The sequence below is a fragment of the Salvelinus sp. IW2-2015 genome, linkage group LG4q.1:29 (genome assembly GCF_002910315.2).
Source record: "Salvelinus sp. IW2-2015 linkage group LG4q.1:29, ASM291031v2, whole genome shotgun sequence".
NCBI classification, from domain to species: Eukaryota; Metazoa; Chordata; class Actinopteri; order Salmoniformes; family Salmonidae; genus Salvelinus; species Salvelinus sp. IW2-2015.
Genome location: NC_036842.1, coordinates 40,238,781 through 40,261,609, shown reverse-complemented (window position 1 = coordinate 40,261,609; position 22,829 = coordinate 40,238,781). Strand labels below are relative to the sequence as shown.

Sequence of the window (22,829 nt, the reverse complement as noted above, 5' to 3'; positions counted from 1 at the left end):
CTATTTGGTAAAAGACCAAGTCCATAGTATGACAAGAACAGCTCAAAAAAGCAACGACAAATGAGAGTCTATCATTACTTTAAGACATGAAGGTCAGTCAATACGGAACATTTCAAGAACTTTGAAAGTTTCTTCAAGTGCAGTAGCACAAACCATCAAGCGCTATGATGAAACTGGCTCTCATGAGGACCGCCACAGGAATGGAAGACCCAGAGTTAGTTCTTCTGCAGAGGATAAGTTCATTAGAGTTATCAGCCTCAGAAATTGCAGCCCAAATAAATGCTTCATAGAGTTCAAGTAACAGACACATCTCAACATCAACTGTTCAGAGGAGACTGTGTGAAAAGACACCACTACTAAAGGACACCAATAATAAGAAGAGAACTGCTCGGGCCAAGAAACATGAGCAATGGACATTAGACCAGTGGAAATTTGTCTTTGGTCTGGAGTCCAAATTTGAGATTTTTGGTGTCTTTGTGAGATGCGGTGTGGGTGAACGGATGATCTCAGCATGTGTATTTCCCACCTTGAAGCATGGAGGAGGAGGTGTTATGGTGTGGGGGTGCTTTACTGGTGACTGCGATTTTTTCTGCGATAAAAAAAAAAAATCAAGGCACACTTAACAAGCATGGCTAACATCGCATTCTGCAGTGATACGCCATCCCATCTGGTTTGGGCTTAGTGGGACTATCATTTGTTTTTCAACAGGACGATGAACCAAAACACCTCCAGGCTGTGTAAGGGCTATTTTACCAAGAAGGAGAGTGATGGAGTGCTGCATCAGATCACCTGGCCTCCGACAGTCCCCCGACCTCAACCAAATTGAGATGGTTAGGGATGAGTTGAACTGCAGAGTGAAGGAAAAGCAGCCAACAAGTGCGCAGCATATGTGGGAACTCCTTCAAGACTGTTGGAAAAGCATTCCAGGTGAAGCTGGTTGAGAGAATGCCAATAGTCTGCAAAGCTGCCATAAAGGCAAATGGTGGCTATTTGAATAATCTCAATAATAAGATATATTTTGATTTGTTTAACACTTTTTTTGTTACAATGTAGAAAATAGTAAAAATAAAGAAAACCAATTGAATGTGGTGTTCTAGGTGTTCTACATTTTTTATATAAATATATWTTTTTTTGTATACATATTAAACCCCTTTTTTGGGGTAGGCACAAAACCACCTTCATACTTCCAATCATTTTTTTCAACCGGCATTGGTTCAATTCAGACAAGTTCCGTGACACTTGTGGGGGATGTATAGCAAGATGGACCATCGTGTTCATGAGAATCTCCCCTTTCCATAGTGGGGTCCCGTTAGTTTTTAGCCCAAGCGGTTCGAACGCTACCAAACAGAAGTTGGCACAACGCAGGTACCGACGTCTCCCTTCCCATAGAGTGGTCATAAAAGTTTGTAGGTCAAAACGTTCGGACGCTACAGACGTTTACGTGAGAAGACAGATTTCCGGGATGTCTCACGGTCTGACAAACATCGCTCTAGCTCTGCCACCTTTCACCACAGATGTGGAAGTGCAACATTGGCGGATGCGGTGGATTGAGACGCATCCAAAGCAAAAACCCAGATATCTCTATCTTAAATTGACAGATTGTGATGGGAATTTTTTTCTTCATGTAAATTAGATTGACTCACTGGTGCGCCTATCGACTCTAGGGGGCTAACAATTGGAATCATTTTTGTTACTTGATTGCTTTAATTTGATTGCAGTATTTAGCTAGTCAATTACTAGTGCATGTCTTTGCAACTTCAATGTTTGAATTAGTCAGAACAGATGACATACGTATCTACCATAAAGGGTAGACAAGTGATCGGAGTCCCTACTCAGAGGGAGATCACTGGAGATCGAGCCTTCTCACTCCTTCTCACTCTCACAATAAAGGCCTGCTGTTCAAACACATAAAAACACACACAAATACCCAGAAACACACACTACATTGTTCATAGCTCAGAAGTGATGAGAAGCAAAAGAGCAAAGGGACAGGGGGGAAAGAGAAAGAGAGAAGGAGAGAGAGATAGGAACAACCTTTCTTTTCCCATCAGAGGACTTTAGAGAGAGAGGGGGAGGGGGGGAGAGAGAGCGAGAGATTGTTTTCAATGTACTGGTTCAGAGCAAAAGATCTGTCTCGGTTCAATGTTTAAAACACACTATTGTGAATGTCTGCATGTTTACCGATTACTCTTCTCCTCTACTGAGTTTGGGGATGGCCATGTGTAAAGACTGAGGTTCTGACACTGTCTACATGTCGTGTCCTCTGAGAATGAGAGGATAGGAGAGGAGAGGCAATAAGTAGAGAAGAGAAGATAATGTACAATTGCACATAATACACACACGCACACAGATATGGTGTCACTACCAAAGTGTCTGTGTAATCTATTTTCATTAGGATTCTCCCTGCAACCTTCCCTTCTTCACCCCTCTGGCCTCAGCTCAGCATCGGAGACAGAGAGAGGCTGGACGAGTTTCACAAATGTTAACTGCCGTCTCCGGACAAAATAAAGCGAGCACACACTTGGAAGTAAGTATCAAGCATGCACACCCACCCACACACACACACACACACACACACACACACACACACTAAGAAACATAATGACACACATAAACTCACTCCCCCTCTCAATCTCACACTCACCCTATCTACTTAGTCACAGCGCAAAACCCACTTACACGCTCCAGAGCACTGACACACACAGTCTGTCAGTCAAACAAACTATCCATTCTCCAATTCATGTGGTGAGTCAATACTTTAATTACTCAGTCTTTCAACATGACTAAGAGACTCTCCCACTCTCACTTACACCAAGTCATACACAGAAGCAATTACAATAGGCCGTTCATTCTCCTCTCCATCTATATACAGTACAGAGATGCAGTAGGAAGGTTCCCTGCCTGACTCTAGTCCACATGTTATCCCCGTGCCAGAGACCAGGATTCGCTTCCCGGTCTAGGTTGACAATTTCTCATCTGTCTTTCTTCCCTCATCTGTCTCTCCTTTATATCCTGTCTGAATAACCCAAAAATATATATATATTTTTTTATATTAAAAACAGGGAAACACGAATGAAACTATCCATGGGGTAAAACAGTGACTGTCATTTTAGTTTCTGCAATGCACTCGTTCCACAGAAAAGTATTGTTGTGATGTGTCGTGAATACCCTACAGAAATGGTTCCCCGTGTAAGGAGAATCCTTTACAGCACTTAGAGTGAAATGTCTACCTTTTCAATAATTTACAGCCTTGACAGTGAAATGTCTCCCTTTCTTCCCCCTCGTCCTTCATTTTCCCCTTAAGTCTTAATTTCCTTATGTCAGCAAAACCTCCAGACCCCTAAGACCAATCATAGAGTCATATGAAGTCATAGGCAGGACCCTGGGGATGGGTGGAAGGTGTGTGACGGGGGCTAGAGGAGCTGGAGGTTGTAACACACCTGGTCAGGAGTGTCACATTCTGTTCTAATCGCACCGCAGGGACAGGAGTACATTAGAATATTAAAAGGTGACATTTGGAGCTGGCGAGAGGGACTGGCAGACTCAAAGTTCAGTAGGAGCTGATGTGACAGAGACAGACAGAGAGAGAGATGGTCAGAAATCACCTCAATGTAAGAATCCATAGAATCTAACCACTTCTGGGAAAATTGGAACACACTAAACAAACAACAACACAAAGAGTTATCTATCCAAAACTCTAGGCTCTATAACAAAGAACAATCAGCAAAAACATATATATGGTAAATTACAAATCTTATAATCAAATTTTAAAGAACTCCAGGGACCACTGGATTCTACAATTACATTGAATGAACTAAAGGACAAAATACAAACCCTTCATCCCAAAAAGGCCTGTGGTGTTTATGGTATCCTAAATCAAATTACAAAAAATACAGACCACAAATTCCAATTGGCTATACTTAAACTCTTTAACATCATTCCTCAGTGAAAACAATGTACTGAGGAATTGGCTTTTATCAGATTACCGTACAACAGACCACGTATTCACCCTGCACACCCTAATTGACAAATAAACATAGCAAAACAAAGACAAAGTCTTCTCTTGCTTTTGACACAAATTTAGCTTGAGGGTCCGCTATAGAAATGGATGGAGAGCAGTGTTGGGAGAAAAACATACGATATTATAAAATCCATGTACACAAACAAAAAGACACACACATTTATTTCCACAGGGTCTTGGGGTGAGACAGGGATGCAGCTTGAGCCCCACCCTTTTCAACATATATATCAACGAATTGGTGAGGACCCTAGAACAGTATGCAACACCCGGCCTCACTCTACTAGAATCTGAAGTCAAATGTCTACTGTTTGCTGATGATCTGGTGCTTCTGTCCCCAACCAAGGAGGGCCTACAGCAGCACCTATATCTTCTGCGCAGCTTCTGCCAGACCTGAGTCCTGACAAAAAATCTCAGTAAGACAAAAATAATGGTGTTCCAAAAAAGGTCCAGTTGCCAGGACCACAAATAAAAATTCCATCGAGACACCATTGCCCTAGATCACACAAAAAACTATACCTACCTCGGCCTAATCATCAGCACCACAGTGAACTCCCACAAAGCTGTCAGCGATCTGAGACAAGGCAAGAAGGGCCTTCTACACCATCAAAAGAAACATAACATTTGACATCCCAATTAGGATCTGGCAAAAAATGCTTGAATCAGTTATAGAACCCATTGCCCTGTATGGTTGTGAGGTCTGTGGTCTGCTCACCAACCAATAATTAACAAAATGGGACAAACACCAAATTGAGACTGCATGCAGAATTCTGCAAAAGCATCCACTGTGTACAACGTAAAACACCAAATAATGCACACAGAGCAGAATTTGTGTTACCCAATAATTATCATAATCCAGAAAAGAGCTTTTAAAATCGACAACCACTTCCAAGGAAGCAATTCCCAAACCTTTCATAACAAAGCCATTACCTACAGAGAGATTAACCTGGAGAAGAGTCCCCGAAGCAAACTGCTCATGGGGCTCTGTTCACAAACACAAACAGAACCCACAGAGCCCCAGGACAGCAACAGCAACCCAATTAGACTCAACCAAATCATGAGAAACCAAAAAGATAGATACTTGACATATTGGAAAGAGTTTACCAAAAAAACAGAGCAAACTAGAATGCTATTTAGCCCTTGACAGAGAGTACACAGTGGCAGAACACCTGACCACTGTGAGTGACCCAAAATTAAGGAAAGCTTTGACTATGTACAGACTCAGTGAGCATGGCCTTGCTATTGAGAGAGGCCACCGTTGGCAGACATGTCTCTCAAGAGAAAACAGGCTATGTGCACTGCCCACAAAATTAGGTGGAAACTGAGCTGCGTATCCAAACTTCCTGCCAAATGTATGACCATATTAGAAACACATACAGTATTTCTCTCATATTACACAGACCCACAAAGAATTCCAAAGCAAATTCAATTTTGATAAACTCCCATATCTATTGGGTGAGATATCACAGTGTGCCATCACAGCAGCAAGATTTGTTACAATCACTATTGTAAATACAACCCATATTTATGTTTATTTATTTTCCATTTTGTACTTTAACTATTTGCACATCATTATAACACTGTACATTGCCATAATATGCCACTTGACATGTGTCTATCGCATTGAAACTTCTGAGAATAATGTTAACTGTTCATTTTGCATTGTTTATTTCACTTTTGTTTATTATCTATTTCACTTGCTTTGACAATGTAAACATATGTTTCTCATGCCAATAAAGCCCCTGGAATTGAATTGAGAAGAGAAAGAGTATTTGTTTGTGTGTGTGTGTGTGTGTGTGTGTGTGTGTGTGTGAGAGAGTGAGAGAGTGAGAGGAGAGGAGAGAGAGAGAGAGAGAGAGAGAGAGAGAGAGAGAGAGAGAGAGAGAGAGAGAGAGGAGAGAGAGAGAGAGAGAGGAGAGAGAGAGAGAGAGAGAGAGAGAGAGAGAGAGAGCGACTGTATGTGCGTGTACAGGTGTGTGTGTGTGTGTGCGTGTACAGGTGTGTGTGTGTTCGTGCGTGCGTGCGTGTGCGTGCGTGTGTGTCGTCTGCTTGACCATGACCATATTATGTCAGCCATGTCTACTCTACTGCTATATAGCCAATGTTATTGTGACCAGCCCTGGTAGTATCTTCAGGGGCCTTTATATCTTCCCTATAAAACAAAATCTAAGGGAAACGCTTGAAAGAGAGAGAGAGACAGAGAGAGAGAGAGAGATGAAGAAATATTAAACAGAAAAATCTAAGATTCTGGTTTCTATCTCTCTGGTTTTCTAATACAACCGTTTCAGACGTGGAGCCAAAATGGAGGCATTTCCATTTGCAAATCGACTGGGTTAAATTTGCAAATCAAACCCTCACGTGCCCCTCTCAACACCTAATTTCTAAACAATTACAGCCACTCCTCTCTCTCTATGTGTCCCAGGAAAGACAATTATAGTTTATCAGGTCAGGTTGTGACCCTCTCCATTCCGCCTCTCCCTGCCCTTTCCATTCCCCTCTTCCTGAAACCAGCAGAGGGGCCAATTATAGGGAAAGCCTCCAGAAAGATTCTAATTGTGAGCAGGCAGTAAATCATCTTATTTTTCCAATGACTATTTGTTATGCTCCATACCTGTGTACAGGCTATAGAGGAAGCTAGGAAACTTGAAAGGTATTGGGGGACATTAGGAGAGGTCCAAAGAGAATGATAGGGCAAGACTCGGGTTGGAGAATTCCAGATTTCCTGCTTATTCCATTCTCAACCCGGGATTTCAGAGAAAACAGGGATCAAAGCCTTTTGCAGAAGAAAATGAAAACAAGCATTTCTTATTGGACAAGTTCAGATAGTACCTTCCCAAATCCCTACATGTTGTGCCTTCTGAACGGAGAAGATTATATTCAGGGGTGTAGTCTTACCTTCATTAGTACCGACTCGCTGAGTTTCTCTCGGTTGACAATCTTAATTGCAACTTTCTGGCATGTGACACAGTGGATCCCCAGCTTGACCAGGCCTGGAAAAGAAAGACACAGGTTATAGGAGACACACACATTAAGCATTCTGTACAGGCTTCTGTGTGCGTGCGTGCGTGTGAGCGAGAGAGAGAGAGAGAGAGAGAGAGAGACTGACATCCTGCCATGTTAATAAAGGAAGAAAATACCCCTTTCAGATTCATTACTATTCTATTCTATAATTTTTATTTATTTTTATTTCACCTTTATTTAACCAGGTAGGCTAGTTGAGAACAAGTTTTCATTTGCAACTGCGACCTGGCCAAGATAAAGCATAGCAGTGTGAACAGACAACACAGAGTTACACATGGAGTAAACAATAAACAAGTCTAAACCATGGTAGAAAAAAAAGAGAATCTATATACAATGTGTGCAATGATCTCATTGTGTCATCTTCTCTAAACAGCAAACCAAAAAAATAATGTACCAGAAATAACACACTGTGTTTTTCATTTACAGCAATGGAGAAAAACTACAAAAAGGTAATTGTCCTCAATAGAAGATGTTGTGCTACTTCAGCTGTCCAAAAGTATCCTGTCATTGTAGTCACTAAACAAAGTTTCTAAGTTAGTAAGCTTGACTCTGTCAGATAACAATAATGTTCTTCCTGAAGCAAGCACACTAACTATGGCTTCTTTGTCAAGCACCCAGAGGCACTCAAGCGTTCAACAACAGCTATTCTGGCAAGGCAACGGGGACTTCCTCACAAAGACACATCATATTCCATTCGAGATACGCATCAGCGTGAGAAAAGAAAACGTTTAATTTCAATATCCCTCGCTCACCGCCAGACACAGAGACATTTCCCCTGGCAGAATACAAGCAGGAAATACAGCATCTTTAAAACAAATGTCATCAGGTAAATAAGCAAACACACACACACGACACACATACACACACTCAGGTAGATGAGCAGACAAACACAATAATGTAAGAATTGCTGAATGAGTTTACAGTTTACTAAACGTAAACTGTGAACTACAACGAGAAGGAAATCCTTGTTCTATCATACACACAGCAGAACACACACACACACAGAGAAAAACACTCACACACAAGCAGATACACACACACTCTCAAGCAGATACACACATAATCATCATCAATGTGGGAAATACACAAAGTGTGTTCTGTCTGTGGATAGCATGCTGGCCGAGCCATCCATATCCCACTGTTCACTAGAGCCTCAGACTCAGAGCAGAACACATGTTTACGACTCAAACAGATACAGATAGGTGGCACACACATGCACACTGCATAGGTGGCACACACATGCACACACGACTGCACGCAGGCACACCACACACACATGTATATCACACATATCACCTTTTCACTGTTGATTTCCCTTGGTTTTATCCAAAATGACTTGGCCAGTGGATTCGTTGCCTCTTTGGGCCTCTGTGATTAGTCATTGGACAGTGATTCCCCGTCCCAAATGTCCACCATACGCATAATAATGACAAAAATTCAGCAAATTGAAAGTGTGAAATCTCAAGGTGCTTGAGACATACTATATTGCATCTTTTTGTTTTCAAAATACCAAGGTCAATGGAATAACCCATTTGGGACAATTACATTTTCTATGTATCTCCAATAGTTACATTTTCGGGGTAACCATTTTGATAGTCCAAATAAAGCGTGACTCCAATTTCCTCACTATGAGACATGGGCAATTCCCACCGTACAGAATGACGCCGAGACTCCGATTTTTTTCACTTTAATTGTATACCAAACCAAAACCATTGATTGCAAAGTTAAACACACCATACAACTCTATGCACAATGATTACCTTTAAGGGGCAGTGCAGTCAAAATGTGATTATCCAGTTTTTTAAATGTATTATATTTCCAGACTATGATGTTGAAATAACGCTCGACATTGTGAAAATTATGATAATACCCTTTTCGTTTGAGCTTTTGGAGAAAAAAAATGCCTGGAATTTCAGCCTGTTCAGGTGGGATGGAGTTTTTAAACACCACATCATGACATCTAAATCTGATCTCATTATTCTGACAAGTCACCTTTTAATTTGCATATGTATCCTCCTACTTTGAGAGGTAGGCTCTAAAGTCTAGATGATCCTATTCACCAATCAGGGCTGTGTATGTAAATGATAAAACATTTGTATCAACACGCCCTCATGATCAAGCTGAGCATTTCAATGGCAAAAGGAGGATCAGGGAAATAAATTATAAAACATATATTTATTTATTTTATGAAATAAAATTGAAATGAAATGAAATAAAATATAATTTTATTTATTTTTATTTCACCTTTATTTAACCAGGTAGGCTATTGAGAACAAGTTCTCATTGCAACTGCGACCTGGCCAAGATAAAGCATAGCAGTGTGAACAGACAACACAGAGTTACACATGGAGTAAACATAAAACAAGTCAATAACATGGTAGAAAAAAAAGAGAATCTATATACAATGTGTGCAATGATCTCATTGTGTCACTCTCTCTAAAACGCAAACAAAAAAAATAATGTCAGAAATAACACACTGTGTTGTTTCATTTACAGCAATGGAGAAAAAACTACAAAAAGGTAATTGTCCTCAATAGAAGATGTTGTGCTAACTTCAGCTGTCCAAAAGTCATGTCATTGTAGTCACTAAAACAAAGTTTCTAAGTTAGTAAGCTTGACTCTGTCAGATAACAATAATGTTCTTCCTGAAGCAAGCACACTAACTATGGCTTCTTTGTCAAGCACCCAGAGGCACTCAAGCGTTCAACAACAGCTATTCTGGCAAGGCAACGGGGACTTCCTCACAAAGACAACATCATATTCCATTCGAGATACGCATCAGCGTGAGAAAAGAAGAACGTTTAATTTCAAATTCCCTCGCTCACCGCCAGACACAGAGACATTTCCCCTGGCAGAATACAAGCAGAGAATACAGCATCTTAAAACAATGTCATCAGGTAAATAAGCAAAACACACACACACGACACACATACACACACTCAGGTAGATGAGCAGACAACACAATAAATGTAAGAATTGCTGAATGAGTTTTACAGTTTTACTAAACGCAAAACTGTGACTACAAACGAGAAGGAAAATCCTTGTTCTATACAATAACTCCACAGCAGAACACACACCACACACCAGAGAAAAACACTCACACACCAGCAGATACACACACACTCTCAAGCAGATACACAACATAATCAGTCATCAATGTGGAAATACACAAAGTGTGTTTCTGTCTGTTGGATAGCAGCTGGCCGAGCCAATCCATATCCCACATTGTTCACTAGAGCCTCAGAGCATAAGAGCAGAAACACATGTTTTACGACCATCAAACAGAACAGATAGGTCGGCCAACAGCATGCACCGTGCATAGGTGGCAACAGCATGCACACACGACTGCACGCAAGGCACACACCACACACATGTATATCACCATATCACTTTATCAACTGTATGATTTCCCTTGGTTTAATCCAAAATGACTGTTGGCCAGTCGGATGCGTGCTTCTTTGGGCCTCTGGATGAATAGATCACATGTGGCACTAGTGATTGTGTCCCGTCCAGTCAGATGTCACCATACCAATAATACATGACAAAAATTCAGCAAAAATTGAAAGTGTTGAAATCTCAAAGGTGCTTGAGACATACTCATGATTGCATCTTTTTGTTTTCCAAAAAACGGGTCCAAAATGGAATAGGACCTCATATTGGGAGCAAGATTACATTTTCATGTATCTCATAGTTCACATTGTTCGGGTACAACTTTGATAGTCAAATAAAGGGTGACCTCCAATTTCTCATATGAGACATGGGCAATTCCACCCGTAACAGAATGACGCCGAGACTCCGATTTTGTTTCACTTAATTGTATACCAACCAAAACCATGATTGCAAAGTTAAACACACCATACAACTCTATGCACAATGATTACCTTTAAAGGGGCAGTGGCAGTCAAAATGTGATTATCCAGTTTTTTAAATGTATTTATATTTCCAGACTTGATGTTGAAATAACGCTCGGACATTGTGAAAATTATGATAATACCCTTTTCGTTTGAGCTTTGTGAGAAAAAAAATGCCTGGAATTTACAGCCTGTTCAGGGGGTGGATGGAGTTTTAACACACATCATGACATTAAATCTGAGTCTCATTATCTGACCAGTCACCTTTTATTTGCATATGTATCCTCCTACTTTGAGAGGTAGGACTCTAAAGTCTAGGATGATCCTATTCACCAATCAGGGCTGTGTATGTAAATGATAAAACATTTGTATCAACACGCCCTCATGATCAGACTGAGCATTTCAATGGCAAAAGGAGGATCAGGGAAAATAAATTATAAACATATAAGTTACTTCGTATTGTTATGAAATAAAATTTTATGAAATAAATAAAACTCGACATACAGAATTGTTATGTTTTAAAAAAAGAAATACTGCGCGGGGGCTTTAACAATTTCCACTGAAAACTTTACAAAAACACACTTATTCGAAGAATGGTGCAGATGTAACGTTTGGTAACAGAATGACGGTCAAATCTCTCTCAGTTTTTAATGTGGCCATGTTTTCAAACAACTCTGTTAAATATGTACTCTGAATTAAAATTATAAGATGTCTGCAGAAACAATATATTTTTGTTATTGAACTACAGTAAGTGAAGTGGATTAACACCCGGTAACAGAATGGTTCGAAAAGAATGTCGTCATGGTCTCTGATCTGTACTATGCAGAAATTACATTCTCTTCAAGGTGATGTATCCTGAATAGGTATACAAAGGTAGAAACATTGACTATCCTCCTTTGCATGTTTCAGTATTAATCTACACACTGGCTATTATTCGAATGTGCTCTGCTCCAAACAAGACCAAATGTGGCTGGTCTGAACTGGACCAAATCTGTTCCAACCATAGATGTCTAAGTTCGGACATCAAAGTATTTGTATTTGTTATTGTTATTCACTATTCACTATCTATTTAAAAAATATATATATTTATCTGTAACTCTGCAATGGAAAAGTAAGAATTTCACTGTTAGTCTACACCTCTTGTTTACAAAGCATGTGACAAATAAAATTAGATTTGAATACAGCACAGTAGAGTACAGCACACTAGAGTAGAGTACAGTTCAGTACAGCACAGTAGAGTATAGTTCAGTAGAGTAGAATAGAGTTCAGTAAAGTACAATACAGTAAATTATACTGTACTCTACTCTAGTGTAGTCTAATGTACTGTACTGTTCTGTATTAAACTCTACTTTACTGTACAGTACTGTATTATACTGACCTATAATATATTTTTCTTTACCGTACTGTACTGTAATGTGCTCTACTGCACTGTACTGTGCTGTACAAACTTGTGAAACAGATTTCTATGATTGGTTCAGATTTCGATAGACCAAATTTCAACTACTTTTCAAGGTCCATGGATGTCCAATGTCGGTCAGTGCTCAGTGGGTGAGTGGGCTGATTACAGTAAATGAAAACAGAGGGGGCTCATGGGTAGGTGTCAGTAAGAGCCAGAGGTTGGACCAAGTCACTATAAGTCACATGCAAGTCTCAAGTCACAAAAGGCCCAAGTCTCAAGTCGAGTCACAATGGGTTGAGTCTCGAGTCAAGTCCAAGTCATGCATTTTAAGAGCAAGTCAAGTCGAGTGGAGTTTTTTCAAGTAAGGTCAAAAAAAATCTATACATGCAATGACTTGTTCATCTACAAATCTTTGTCTATTGGTTGCTGCTACCAGACAGTCCTTTTTATTATTTTGTCTACAACACATTTTGATTATGTAGTAATACATTTTACCAACAAATTCCAAATCCAAACTTCATAAGTAAATTATACATTTCAAGAAATGTTGACTTACCAAAAGACCAGTGGGACTATGCTAGTAATTGTTGCTTGCCACATTATTGGTGAGCGTGCAAAGTGAACAGATAGTGTTCCTGATCACCCCAACGTTTTTGGAGCTGCATATTTATTTATGGCAATCCTCTCTTCCTACATTTTGACATTTGCACTCCACCCGATCCTATAGCTGTCCAGCCCTTATGGGGCGGCAGGTGGCCTAGTGGTTAGAGCACTGGGCCAGTAACCAAATAGGTTGCAGGATCTGACAAGGTAAAACATCTGTCATTCTGCCCCTGAGCAAGGCAGCTTAACCCACTGTTACCTGGGCCCGTGGATGTGGATGTCAATGAAGGCAGCCCTCCGCACCTCTCAGAGGGGTTGGGTTAAATGTTGAAGGCATTCAGTTGTACAACTTTACTAATTTCCCCAAATTGGCAATTTATTTCTTAGCTAAGTGGTTCTCAAATTTTTGGACCGGCAAACACCAAAAAGGAGTGGTTCAAAGCTTGAGACCCCAGCGCATGCACATGCAAACACGCACGGGGCGAACACGCGCATCAAATGCTGCGCAGACGTAGCCTGTGATTACAGCCATGAACGGAAGACGAAGTTTTTGAATGCGAGACACAAAAATAAACTGCGTTTTACACCTGCATTTTGATCTGAAAGTCATTCATGTTAGCAGTCAATATCAACCGGGAATATAATGTCACATTGTAATTTCTCTGGAATCCAGAGCAAGCAGGATCATACGGCCTACCTGTATGCAGCGGGGGTTGCAGGATCGGATGGAAAGCATAATCTATCTGTAGCCTTTTACTTCCTCACAAATATCGTAATTCATTTGTCAGAATATGTTACATCTTAATCTTCATCACAAAAAATATTGAAGGTATTGCGATGTCACAGCTATCTTTAGACATACAGTATAGCCGGTACCACAACTGAGGTGCATCATTAAAACCCACCCAAATAAGACCTATCTGAAATATGAAAATGATCAATGAAATCACCAGGTAGCCTATTGGTTCAGGCAAAGATGCATTCGTAGCAGATTGCTAAACTGTATTTTATAGGAGCCAAGAGTGTGCAAAGCTGTCATCAAGGCAAAGAGTGGCTACTTTGAAGGATCTCAAATATAAAATATCTTTGGATTTGTTTAACACTTTTTTGCTTACTACATGATTCCACGTGTCAATTCATAGTTTTGATGTCTTCGCTATTGGAATGAGTAGGTGGGTCCAAACCTTTGACCGGTACTGTATATATGCGTAAACTTAAAAAAAGAAGAAAAAAAGTAGACTCTTAGCTTAAATTTCTATACCAAATTGGACATGCTTCTATGAACTTCAGATGTTAGTGCTTGTGAAGCTTTTCACATGGAAATGCCCACATATCATCAGCATCCTGCGGGTGTGCTTGCAGTTATGTGTCCGTGCAGTTATGTGTGTGTGTGTGTGCATAGATAATGAATATTTTATCTCTACATAATTGCCAGAGACAGACACATGTACGGTGGAATGACAGCGAACGATGAGCAGAAAGAAACACAGAAACCCGACGCTAAAATTATGAAGGGATATGATAGAAAGGCTTGTGGATTGAACAGCGTTATCTGTGTCGATAATGGCACCCTATTCCCTATATAGTGCACTACTTTTGACAAGATCCCTATGGGCCCTGGTCAAAAGTAGTGTACTAAATAGAGAAAAGGGTGCCATTTGGCATGTAGCCATTATAAAGCGTGGGGAGTTTCCTCTCTTCTGTTCCTAGTTAGTTTGATTTCTTTTATGAAGCAGCGGAAAAAGACAGTCATTGGGCTTTGAGGAGGTGGTGAGATAGGGGAGAGAGAGACGGCTAACTGTTTGTTCTAATTGGAGGGAGCGAGGGAAAGAGGGAGAGAAAGAGAGGGAGGAGTTTGTGAGATTACGGGAGAGAGACTGCTAAGTGTTTTGTTTTTCTGGTCTGACTCCCTGGCAAGGACAAGGAAAAGGGGAAGGTAGTAGGTGGACAGTAAAAGAGAGAGAGAGCGAGAGCTAGCGAGAGCGAGAGAGAGAGAGAGAGAGAGAGAGAGAGAGAGAGAAGAGAGAGAGAGAGAGAGAGAGAGAGGAGAGAGAGATGGGAGAGGAGAGAGAGAGATGGAGAGAGAGAGAGATGGAGAGAGAGGAGAGAGAGGAGAGAGAGAGAGATGGAGAGATGGAGAGAGAGAGAGATGGAGAGATGGAAGAAAGGAAAGAGAGATGGAAGAAAGGGAAAGAGAGATGGAAGAAAGGGAAAGAGAGATGGAAGAGAGGGAAAGAGAGATGAGAGAGAGAGAGAGAGATGGAGACAAGATAAATGGCCGGGCCATAGAAAATTAAGCAATAATGAAGAGCAGAGTGTGGGAGTTAGGATGACTCCAGGGCCTGTGGATCGCAGGGGCTCAGAGAAGAAACACATGGAGGAGATGAAGCAGAAAGAGAAAGAGTGGAGAGAGAGAGAGAGAGAGATAGAGAGAGGAAGGGGGAGAGCGAGTGAGGGAGGAGGCAAAGGAAGAGAGAACTACAACAAGTTAATGGGTGCCAGGGAGACAGGCATAATAATGATTAATACATTAACTAGAGTCGATATCCAAGGCCACCCGGGAAATCTAATTAGCATTATTTTTTAAAGCTAAAGATATCTGTTTAAGTTAAAGATATCTGATTTTTTGCATGGGCTGCATCTTAATCCACAACGTCCGCCGTTGTCGCCCTTTGGCATCTGCGGTGGAAGGTAGCAGAGCAAAAGCGATGTTTGACAGACCAGGAGACCATCCTGAAAATCTGTATTTTCACAAAAATGTCTGTAGCGTCCGAAATGTCGGATGTTTTGCTCTAGGACGCCCACAAGCCTCGTCTGAAGGTAGCCCGGTACCAGTTTAGAAAATTAGTTTAAGTATATATGAAACTCCTTTAGTGCCCCCAAAAAAACTGTGGCAATGTATGAACAAGGCTGGCAGGTAGCCAAGCGGTTAAAAGTGTTGGGCCAGTAACCTAAGGTCGCTGGTTCGAAACCCCGAGCCGACCAGGTGAGAAATCTGTTGATGTGCCCTTGAGAGAGGCACTTAAATCCTAATTGCTCCTGTAAGTGGCTTGGGATAAGAGTGCTAAATAACTAAAATACAACAGTGGTAATGAATCAAAGTTGACAATGTACAGGTAACTGCCAAAATAATGGAAACACTTGAGTAAATGAGGGTTCTGGTGGCTATGGTGTGGGTTGGATTTTCCTGCCAAGGTTTAGGTCCACTCAACCCCTTAGAGGGCATGATAAATGCCAATAAATACACAGCCATTCTGAATGATCACCTTCAACCTATGGTGAATCATGTCTATCCTGATAGGAGTGGATGACAATGCCCCCATCCACAGGGCACGAGTGGTCACTGAATGGTTTGATGAGTATGAAAACAATGTCAAACACATGCCATGGCCGTCTCAGTCACCAGATCTCAACCCAATTGAACACTTACGGAGATACTGGAGCGGTGCCTGAGACAGCGGTTACCTCCACCATCAACAAAACACCAAATGATGGAATTTCTCGTGGAAGAACGGTGTCGCATCCTTCCAAAGAAGTCCCAGACGCTTTCGGGAATATGTCAAGGTGCATTGAAGCTGGTGTAGAGGCTCATGGTGGCCAGCACCCTATTAAGACACGTGATATATTTCCATTATTTTGGCAGTCACCTGTAGTGTCGGTGATAATGCAATAACAGTGGTAATGCATCGGCACTGATAATGTAGGCTATCAACAGCGATAACGCATCAACAGTAATAAAGCATTAACAGTGGTAATGCATTTTCACATGCACATAAAATACCTTTCAAAGATGTGAATGACCAGGTAAGAATAGAGCAACTCAACTATTAGTCCACTGAACTTAAGCATAGGCACTAGTAAATAACCGTCCATCGGAAGGTCTCAAGCAAGAGTGATTCCACCCCAGGAAGGCCTGAAAAGCTAGCTGACTCTTGTCTGCACTAGCTCTGGTCCAGGGATAGCTAGCTAGTTATGACATTTCAACCCCCTTAGTTGGTGGCTGTAACGCACCGTCCTCTCTGGCACCATTCAATATCCTGTCTCAGCTTGTATGTCTCACAGCGTCTGTGCCCTGAGAAGGTATCTGCTGGAGTCAGACCCTACTGGTATTTTTGGTTACTTGCCATTGCTTTATGCATTTATTTTAGCCGGTGGTCTTTTGGAATGTAAAATGGGTGACACATAAAACATGTATGAATGTATTCAGACTATGCAATCGGAAAATGTATTACTTTTGAATAAAAACACCTAATAAAATACCTTTATTGTTGTCGAACGAATGTATTATATGAGTCTGATTTTATGCATGCAGAGGAAAGGTGTGTGGAGCAGAGAGAGGCTAGCCATTTCATGTCATTGCTTTGCACTGCATTTATTCACTGCAGTTATATTATATCATCCAGTGATGAAAGACCAGATCTGGCAGCAGTGTGTCCCGTGTTTAGTCAATCTGCATGTACCACAACACAACCAGAACGCAGTAGCAGAGACCGCAAATGGATGTACTTTTAGAGTATATTTCAGAACACGGAGGGTGTTCTTTCTCTAATGCAAGTCTCTCCAACATAATCCAGGTAGAGTAAGGCATTCCCCGGGCAGCTGACTAGGCCCCTTACTTTTTTCAATCTTTATTAATGACCTGCCACTGGCACTGAGTAAGGCCTGTGTGTCTAGGTATGCTGATGACTCAACACGATACACGTCAGCTACCACAGCAAGTGAAATCACTTCAACGCGTAACAAAGTGCTGCAGTCAGTTTCAGAATGGGTGGCAAGAAATAATTAAGTCCCAAATATTTCAAAAACTAGAGCATTTTATTTAGGACAAATCATTCACTAAACCCTAACCCTCAACCAAATCTTGTAATGAATAATGTGGAATTTGGGCAATTAGAGGAGACGACCCTGCATTGTAAACGGTCATGGTCAAAACAAATTGATGCATTGGTAGCTAAGATGGGGAGAGGTCTGTCAATAATAAAGCGCTGCTCCACTTTCTTGAAATCGCTATCAACAAAACAACACTACAGAACTACAGAACCTAGTTTTATCACACCTGGACAACTGTCTAGTCATATAGTCAAGTGCCACAAAGAGGGACATAGGCAAATTACAAATGGCCCAAAACAGAGCAGCACGGCTGGCCTTTAAATGTACACAAAGAGCCAACTAATATAATATGCATATCAATCTCTCCTGGCTCAAAGTAGAGGAGAGATTGACTGCATCACTGCTTGTATTTGTGAGAGGTATTGACATGTTGAAATSACCGAGCTGTCTGTTTAAAACGTATCTAGGATAGGGGGCAGCATTTTCATGTTTGGATGAAAAGCATACCCAAATTCAACTGCCAGATACTCATCCCCAGAAGATAAGATATGCATAGTATTAGTAGATTTGGATAGAAAACACTCTGACGTTTCTAAAACTGTTTGAATCATGTCTGTGAGTATAACAGAACTTATTTAGCAGGCGAAACCCCGAGGACAAACCATTCAGATTTTTTATATTTTGAGGTCACTCTCTTTTCAATGAATTTTCATTGGGAATCCAGATTTCTAATTGACCTTCTTGCAGTTCCTACCGCTTCCACTGGATGTCAACAGTCTTTAGAAATTGGTTGAGTTTTTTTCCTTTGTGTAATGAAGAAGTACGGCCATCTTGAACGAGAGTCACTTGAAGTGTACTGTTTGATAGAGGCGCGTGACCAGAAAGCTAGCTACAGTTTGTTTTAATCCTGTATTGAACACAGATTATCCCGTCTTCAATTTTATCGATTATTTACGTTAAAAAATACCTAAAGTTGTATTACAAAAGTAGTTTGAAATGTTTTGGCAAAGTTTACAGGTAACTTTTGAGATATTTTGTAGTCACGTTGCACAGGTTGGAACCGGTGTTTTTCTGGATCAAACGCACCAAATAAATGGACATTTTGGATATATATCGACGGAATTAATCGAACAAAAGGACCATTTGTGATGTTTATGGGACATATTGGAGTGCCAACAACAGAAGCTCGTCAAAGGTAAGGCATGAATTATATTTTTATTTCTGTGCTTTGTGTCGCGCCTGCAAGGTTGAAATATGCTTCTTTCTCTTTGTTTACTCGGTTGCTATCCTCAGATAATAGCATCGTTTGCTTTCGCCGAAAAGCCTATTTGAATTCTGACAGGTTGGCTGGATTCACAACAAGTGTAGCTTTAATTTGGTATCTTTCATGTGTGATTTAAAGAAAGTTTGATTTATTTGAATTTGGCTTTCTGCATTTTTTCTGGCTTTTGGCCAAGTGGGACGTTAGCGTCCCACATATCCCAGAGAAGTTAAGCGACTAGCGCACAGCTCAGACACACATACATACCCCACAAGACATACCACCAGATGTCTCTTCACAGTCCCCAAGTCCAGAACAGACTACGGGAAACGCACAGAACTACATAGAGCCATGACTACATGAAACTCTATTCCACATCATGTAACTCAGTAAAATCAGATTAAAAAAAACAGATAAAACTGCACCTTATGGAACAGTGTGGAATGTGAAGAGACACAAACACAGGCACACACACACACACATTCACACACACATGCTAACACACACACATAAACATTTTTATATTGTTATCATGCTATATCATGGTAGTGTAGGACAGCATGTAATAATGTTTTGTGTTACTGTATGTCATGTTTTATTGCACGTAATTGCGTAATCGTGATTGGATCCCAGGAAGAGTAGCTGCTGCCTTGGCAGGAGCTAATGGGGATCCGGAATAAAAACAAATATAAAGCAAATTTTGTTCCAAACAATATATTATGTCAAAAAATCGACAAAATCAAAAAGGGTACTTTTGAGATATTCATATGACTATTTTTAATGTTGAATAAATTCATGTGAAGTATTATATTTCAGAATCTAGACATACTCCGTATTTTAAAACAAACTATAAGGAGCAAATGACACCAAGATGTTGTCTGTATCATGTACAGTAGACATGTACACTGAGTATTCAAAACATTAAGAGAACCTATTCTTACCATGACATAGACTTATGAGGTGAATACAGGTGAAAGCTATGATCCCTTATTGACGTAACTTGTTAAATCCACTTAAATTAGTGTAGATGAAGGGGAGGAGACAGATTAAAGAAGGATTTTTGAGCCTTTAGACAATTGAGCTATGGATTGTGTATGTGTGCCATTCAGAGGGTGAATGGGCAAGACAAAAGATTTAAGTGCCTTCGAACAGGGTATGGCAGTATGTGCCAGGCGCACCGGTTTGTGTCAAGAACTGCAACGCTGCTGGGTTTTTCAAATATTGAAACTCAATATTAGGAAGATGTTCCTAAAGTTTGGTGTACTCAGTGTATAGGTCAACAACAAAAAAGGGCCTAAAATGGACACTTTCATCATGATTAAAAAAAATAATAAAAAATCCTCCCAATGCAGTTTCTATATGAGGATTGCCAGAACGATCGGACATACCAAAAATATTTTTGGGCCTTCCTGGCATGGAATCACCAATAAGCATAGTTACAGACACAGATACACACATACTTTTCTCTCTATCTCCGTCTCTCTGTCTGACCTAGACTAGACCTTTCAGTTAATTCATTATAATGAGCGCAATAGAGTGTTAGCTCTGGTGCCCTCTTCACCTGTCAGTGTTCTTTCCCAGGGTAGCCCACTGATCCCTGGGTGAACCTCCACTGATCCCTGGGTGAACCTCCACTGAGCCCTGGGTGAACCTCCACTGAGCCCTGGGTGAGCCCCGGCTCTGTGGCTGGGGGAGCCAGGGAGAGGCAGGGTGAACCAGGAGACAACAGGGGGAATGTGCAGAGGGAAGCCCAAGGAGCACAGCGGGCTCAGTAGCACTGCTGGCTTTGAACAGAGCTTCAAACACTCAACTCTGACTGAGAGCAGAGCACAGGGAGAGACAGAGAAGATTACTGCTGCAGGGGAGAGGGAAAGAGAGACAGAGAGAGAGAGAGAGCGTGTGTGTGTGTTTGTGTGTTTGTGTGTGTGTCAGCGGAGGCTCCTCAGAGGAGAAAGTGGAGGACCATCCTCCTCAGTGAAATTTCATAAAAATAAAAATAGTGAAACATTAAGAAAGTTACCCTTTTTAGTTAAAACTATATTAAATATATTCATATGTCACCAAATAATTGATTAAAAAACACTTTTTTTGCAATGAAGGTCTATAGTAACTTCAACAGCACTGTCTATGGTAGTGCCATGGTGCAGCCGGAGGACAGCTAGCTTCCGTCCTCTGGTCACATGGACTTCAATACACAACCTAGGAGGCTCGTAGGCCTCACCCCCTTCCATAGACATACACAGTAATTATGACCACTACCGGAGGACGTCCTCCAACCAATCAAAGCTTTCACACTATAAACTGACATGTTGTCCATCCAATCATAGAATTAGGATCAGAGAATTAACATATTGAGTTGTATTGGGATTGTGACACAGAGCATTATGGGGGTCCTATGTGTTGAGAAGCTTGGTGACATTGTTGGATAGAGATTAAGAGTGAAAAGTGATAGTTGAGCATTTTTGGGATAAATTGTTTTCTTGGTTTTAGAACTTTATTTTTGTGTCCAATTAGTGCAATTTATTTAAATTTGCCTTGCTAACTTCAGTAGCTAGCTAGCTACCAGCGCGAGTGTGTAGTTTTCTGCGCCAGAATGACCAACGCTGCCAAAAATGTTGTGGACTTTTGATGAAGAACCCCTTTCATTCTCTGGGGTACATGGAAAAGGTGCCAATTATAAGCGAGGGTCGACCTCTGCCTGAGATCAGTTTCATGAAGAAGGATGGAAAGGTGAGGGCGTTCAATACCACCTGGTATCAAATGTATAGCTTGTTAAAAGGGAGCCTTTCATCAAGCCACCTGTATTGGGGGGCGGCAGGGGAGCCTAGTGGTTTAGAGCGTTGGACTAGTAACCGAAAGGTTGCAAAATCGAATCCCTGAGCTGACAAGGTAAAAATCTGTCCTTCTGCCCCTAAACAAGGCAGTTAATCCACTGTTCCTAGGCTGTCATTGAAAATAAGAATGTGTTATTAACTGACTTGCCTAGTTAAATAAAGGTAAAATAAATTGCTGGGCATGCAATCATTTGCTTTTAGAGAACACGACGAGATGGAAAGTTCCGCCGAAAAGAGCAACTACAAGGAGATTGCATGTTACAATTCTTTACTTGCTGAACATATCGAACTTTCAACTGCCTTTTCTGGGATGTCGAAAACAATTCCCGAATTATTTGATAGCTTCCATTGTATCTGTCACGTTCCTGACCTTATTTCCTTTATTTTGTCTTTGTTTAGTATGGTCAGGACGTGAGCTGGGTGGGCATTCTATGTTATGTGTTTCTATGTTGGGTTCTTTTCAATTAGCCTGATATGGTTCTCAATCAGGGGCAGGTGTTTTACGTTTCCTCTGATTGAGAACCATATTAAGGTAGACTGTTCACACTGTTTGTTGGTGGGTGATTGTTCCTGTGTCAGTGTTTGTGCCACACGGGACTGTTTCGTTTGTTAGTTTGTTCCTGTTCGTGCGTTCATGTTCAGGTCTGTTTACGTCGTTTATTGTTTTGTAGTTTGTTAAGAGTTTTTCCGTCTTCGTCTTTCGTTAATAAATCAAACATGTATTCTACCCAAGCTGCGTTTTGGTCCGATCCATGCTCCTCCTCAGACGAGGAGGAAAACGTTCGTTACAGTATCATCCATTCAAATATTAAAGAGAGTGTTTGACGCAGCACATTGTTTCGCGTGCGCTCAAGTAGGCTTTCCACTTTTCTCCGGTATTTACTTAGCAAAGATGGTAACACATAATCACTCCGGACAGACACAAGTAAAAACTCATGTTAGAAATGTTGCAGCAGCCTAGGCTACACCTAAACATTAGAAATCTGGGATGAAAACGAGCCAATTTTCCAGT

General features: G+C 40.9%; 1 protein-coding gene across 1 annotated transcript in view; it reads right to left on the bottom strand.

The window, feature by feature from the left end:
• Positions 1 to 22,829, bottom strand: part of brsk2a (BR serine/threonine kinase 2a) — a 463,140-nt gene that overhangs the window by 208,895 nt on the left and 231,416 nt on the right. Inside the window, exon 2 of the mRNA XM_070442906.1 lies at positions 6,914 to 7,008. Coding sequence (XP_070299007.1) covers positions 6,914 to 7,008 — 95 coding nt within the window. The remainder of the gene's footprint in view (positions 1 to 6,913; positions 7,009 to 22,829) is intronic.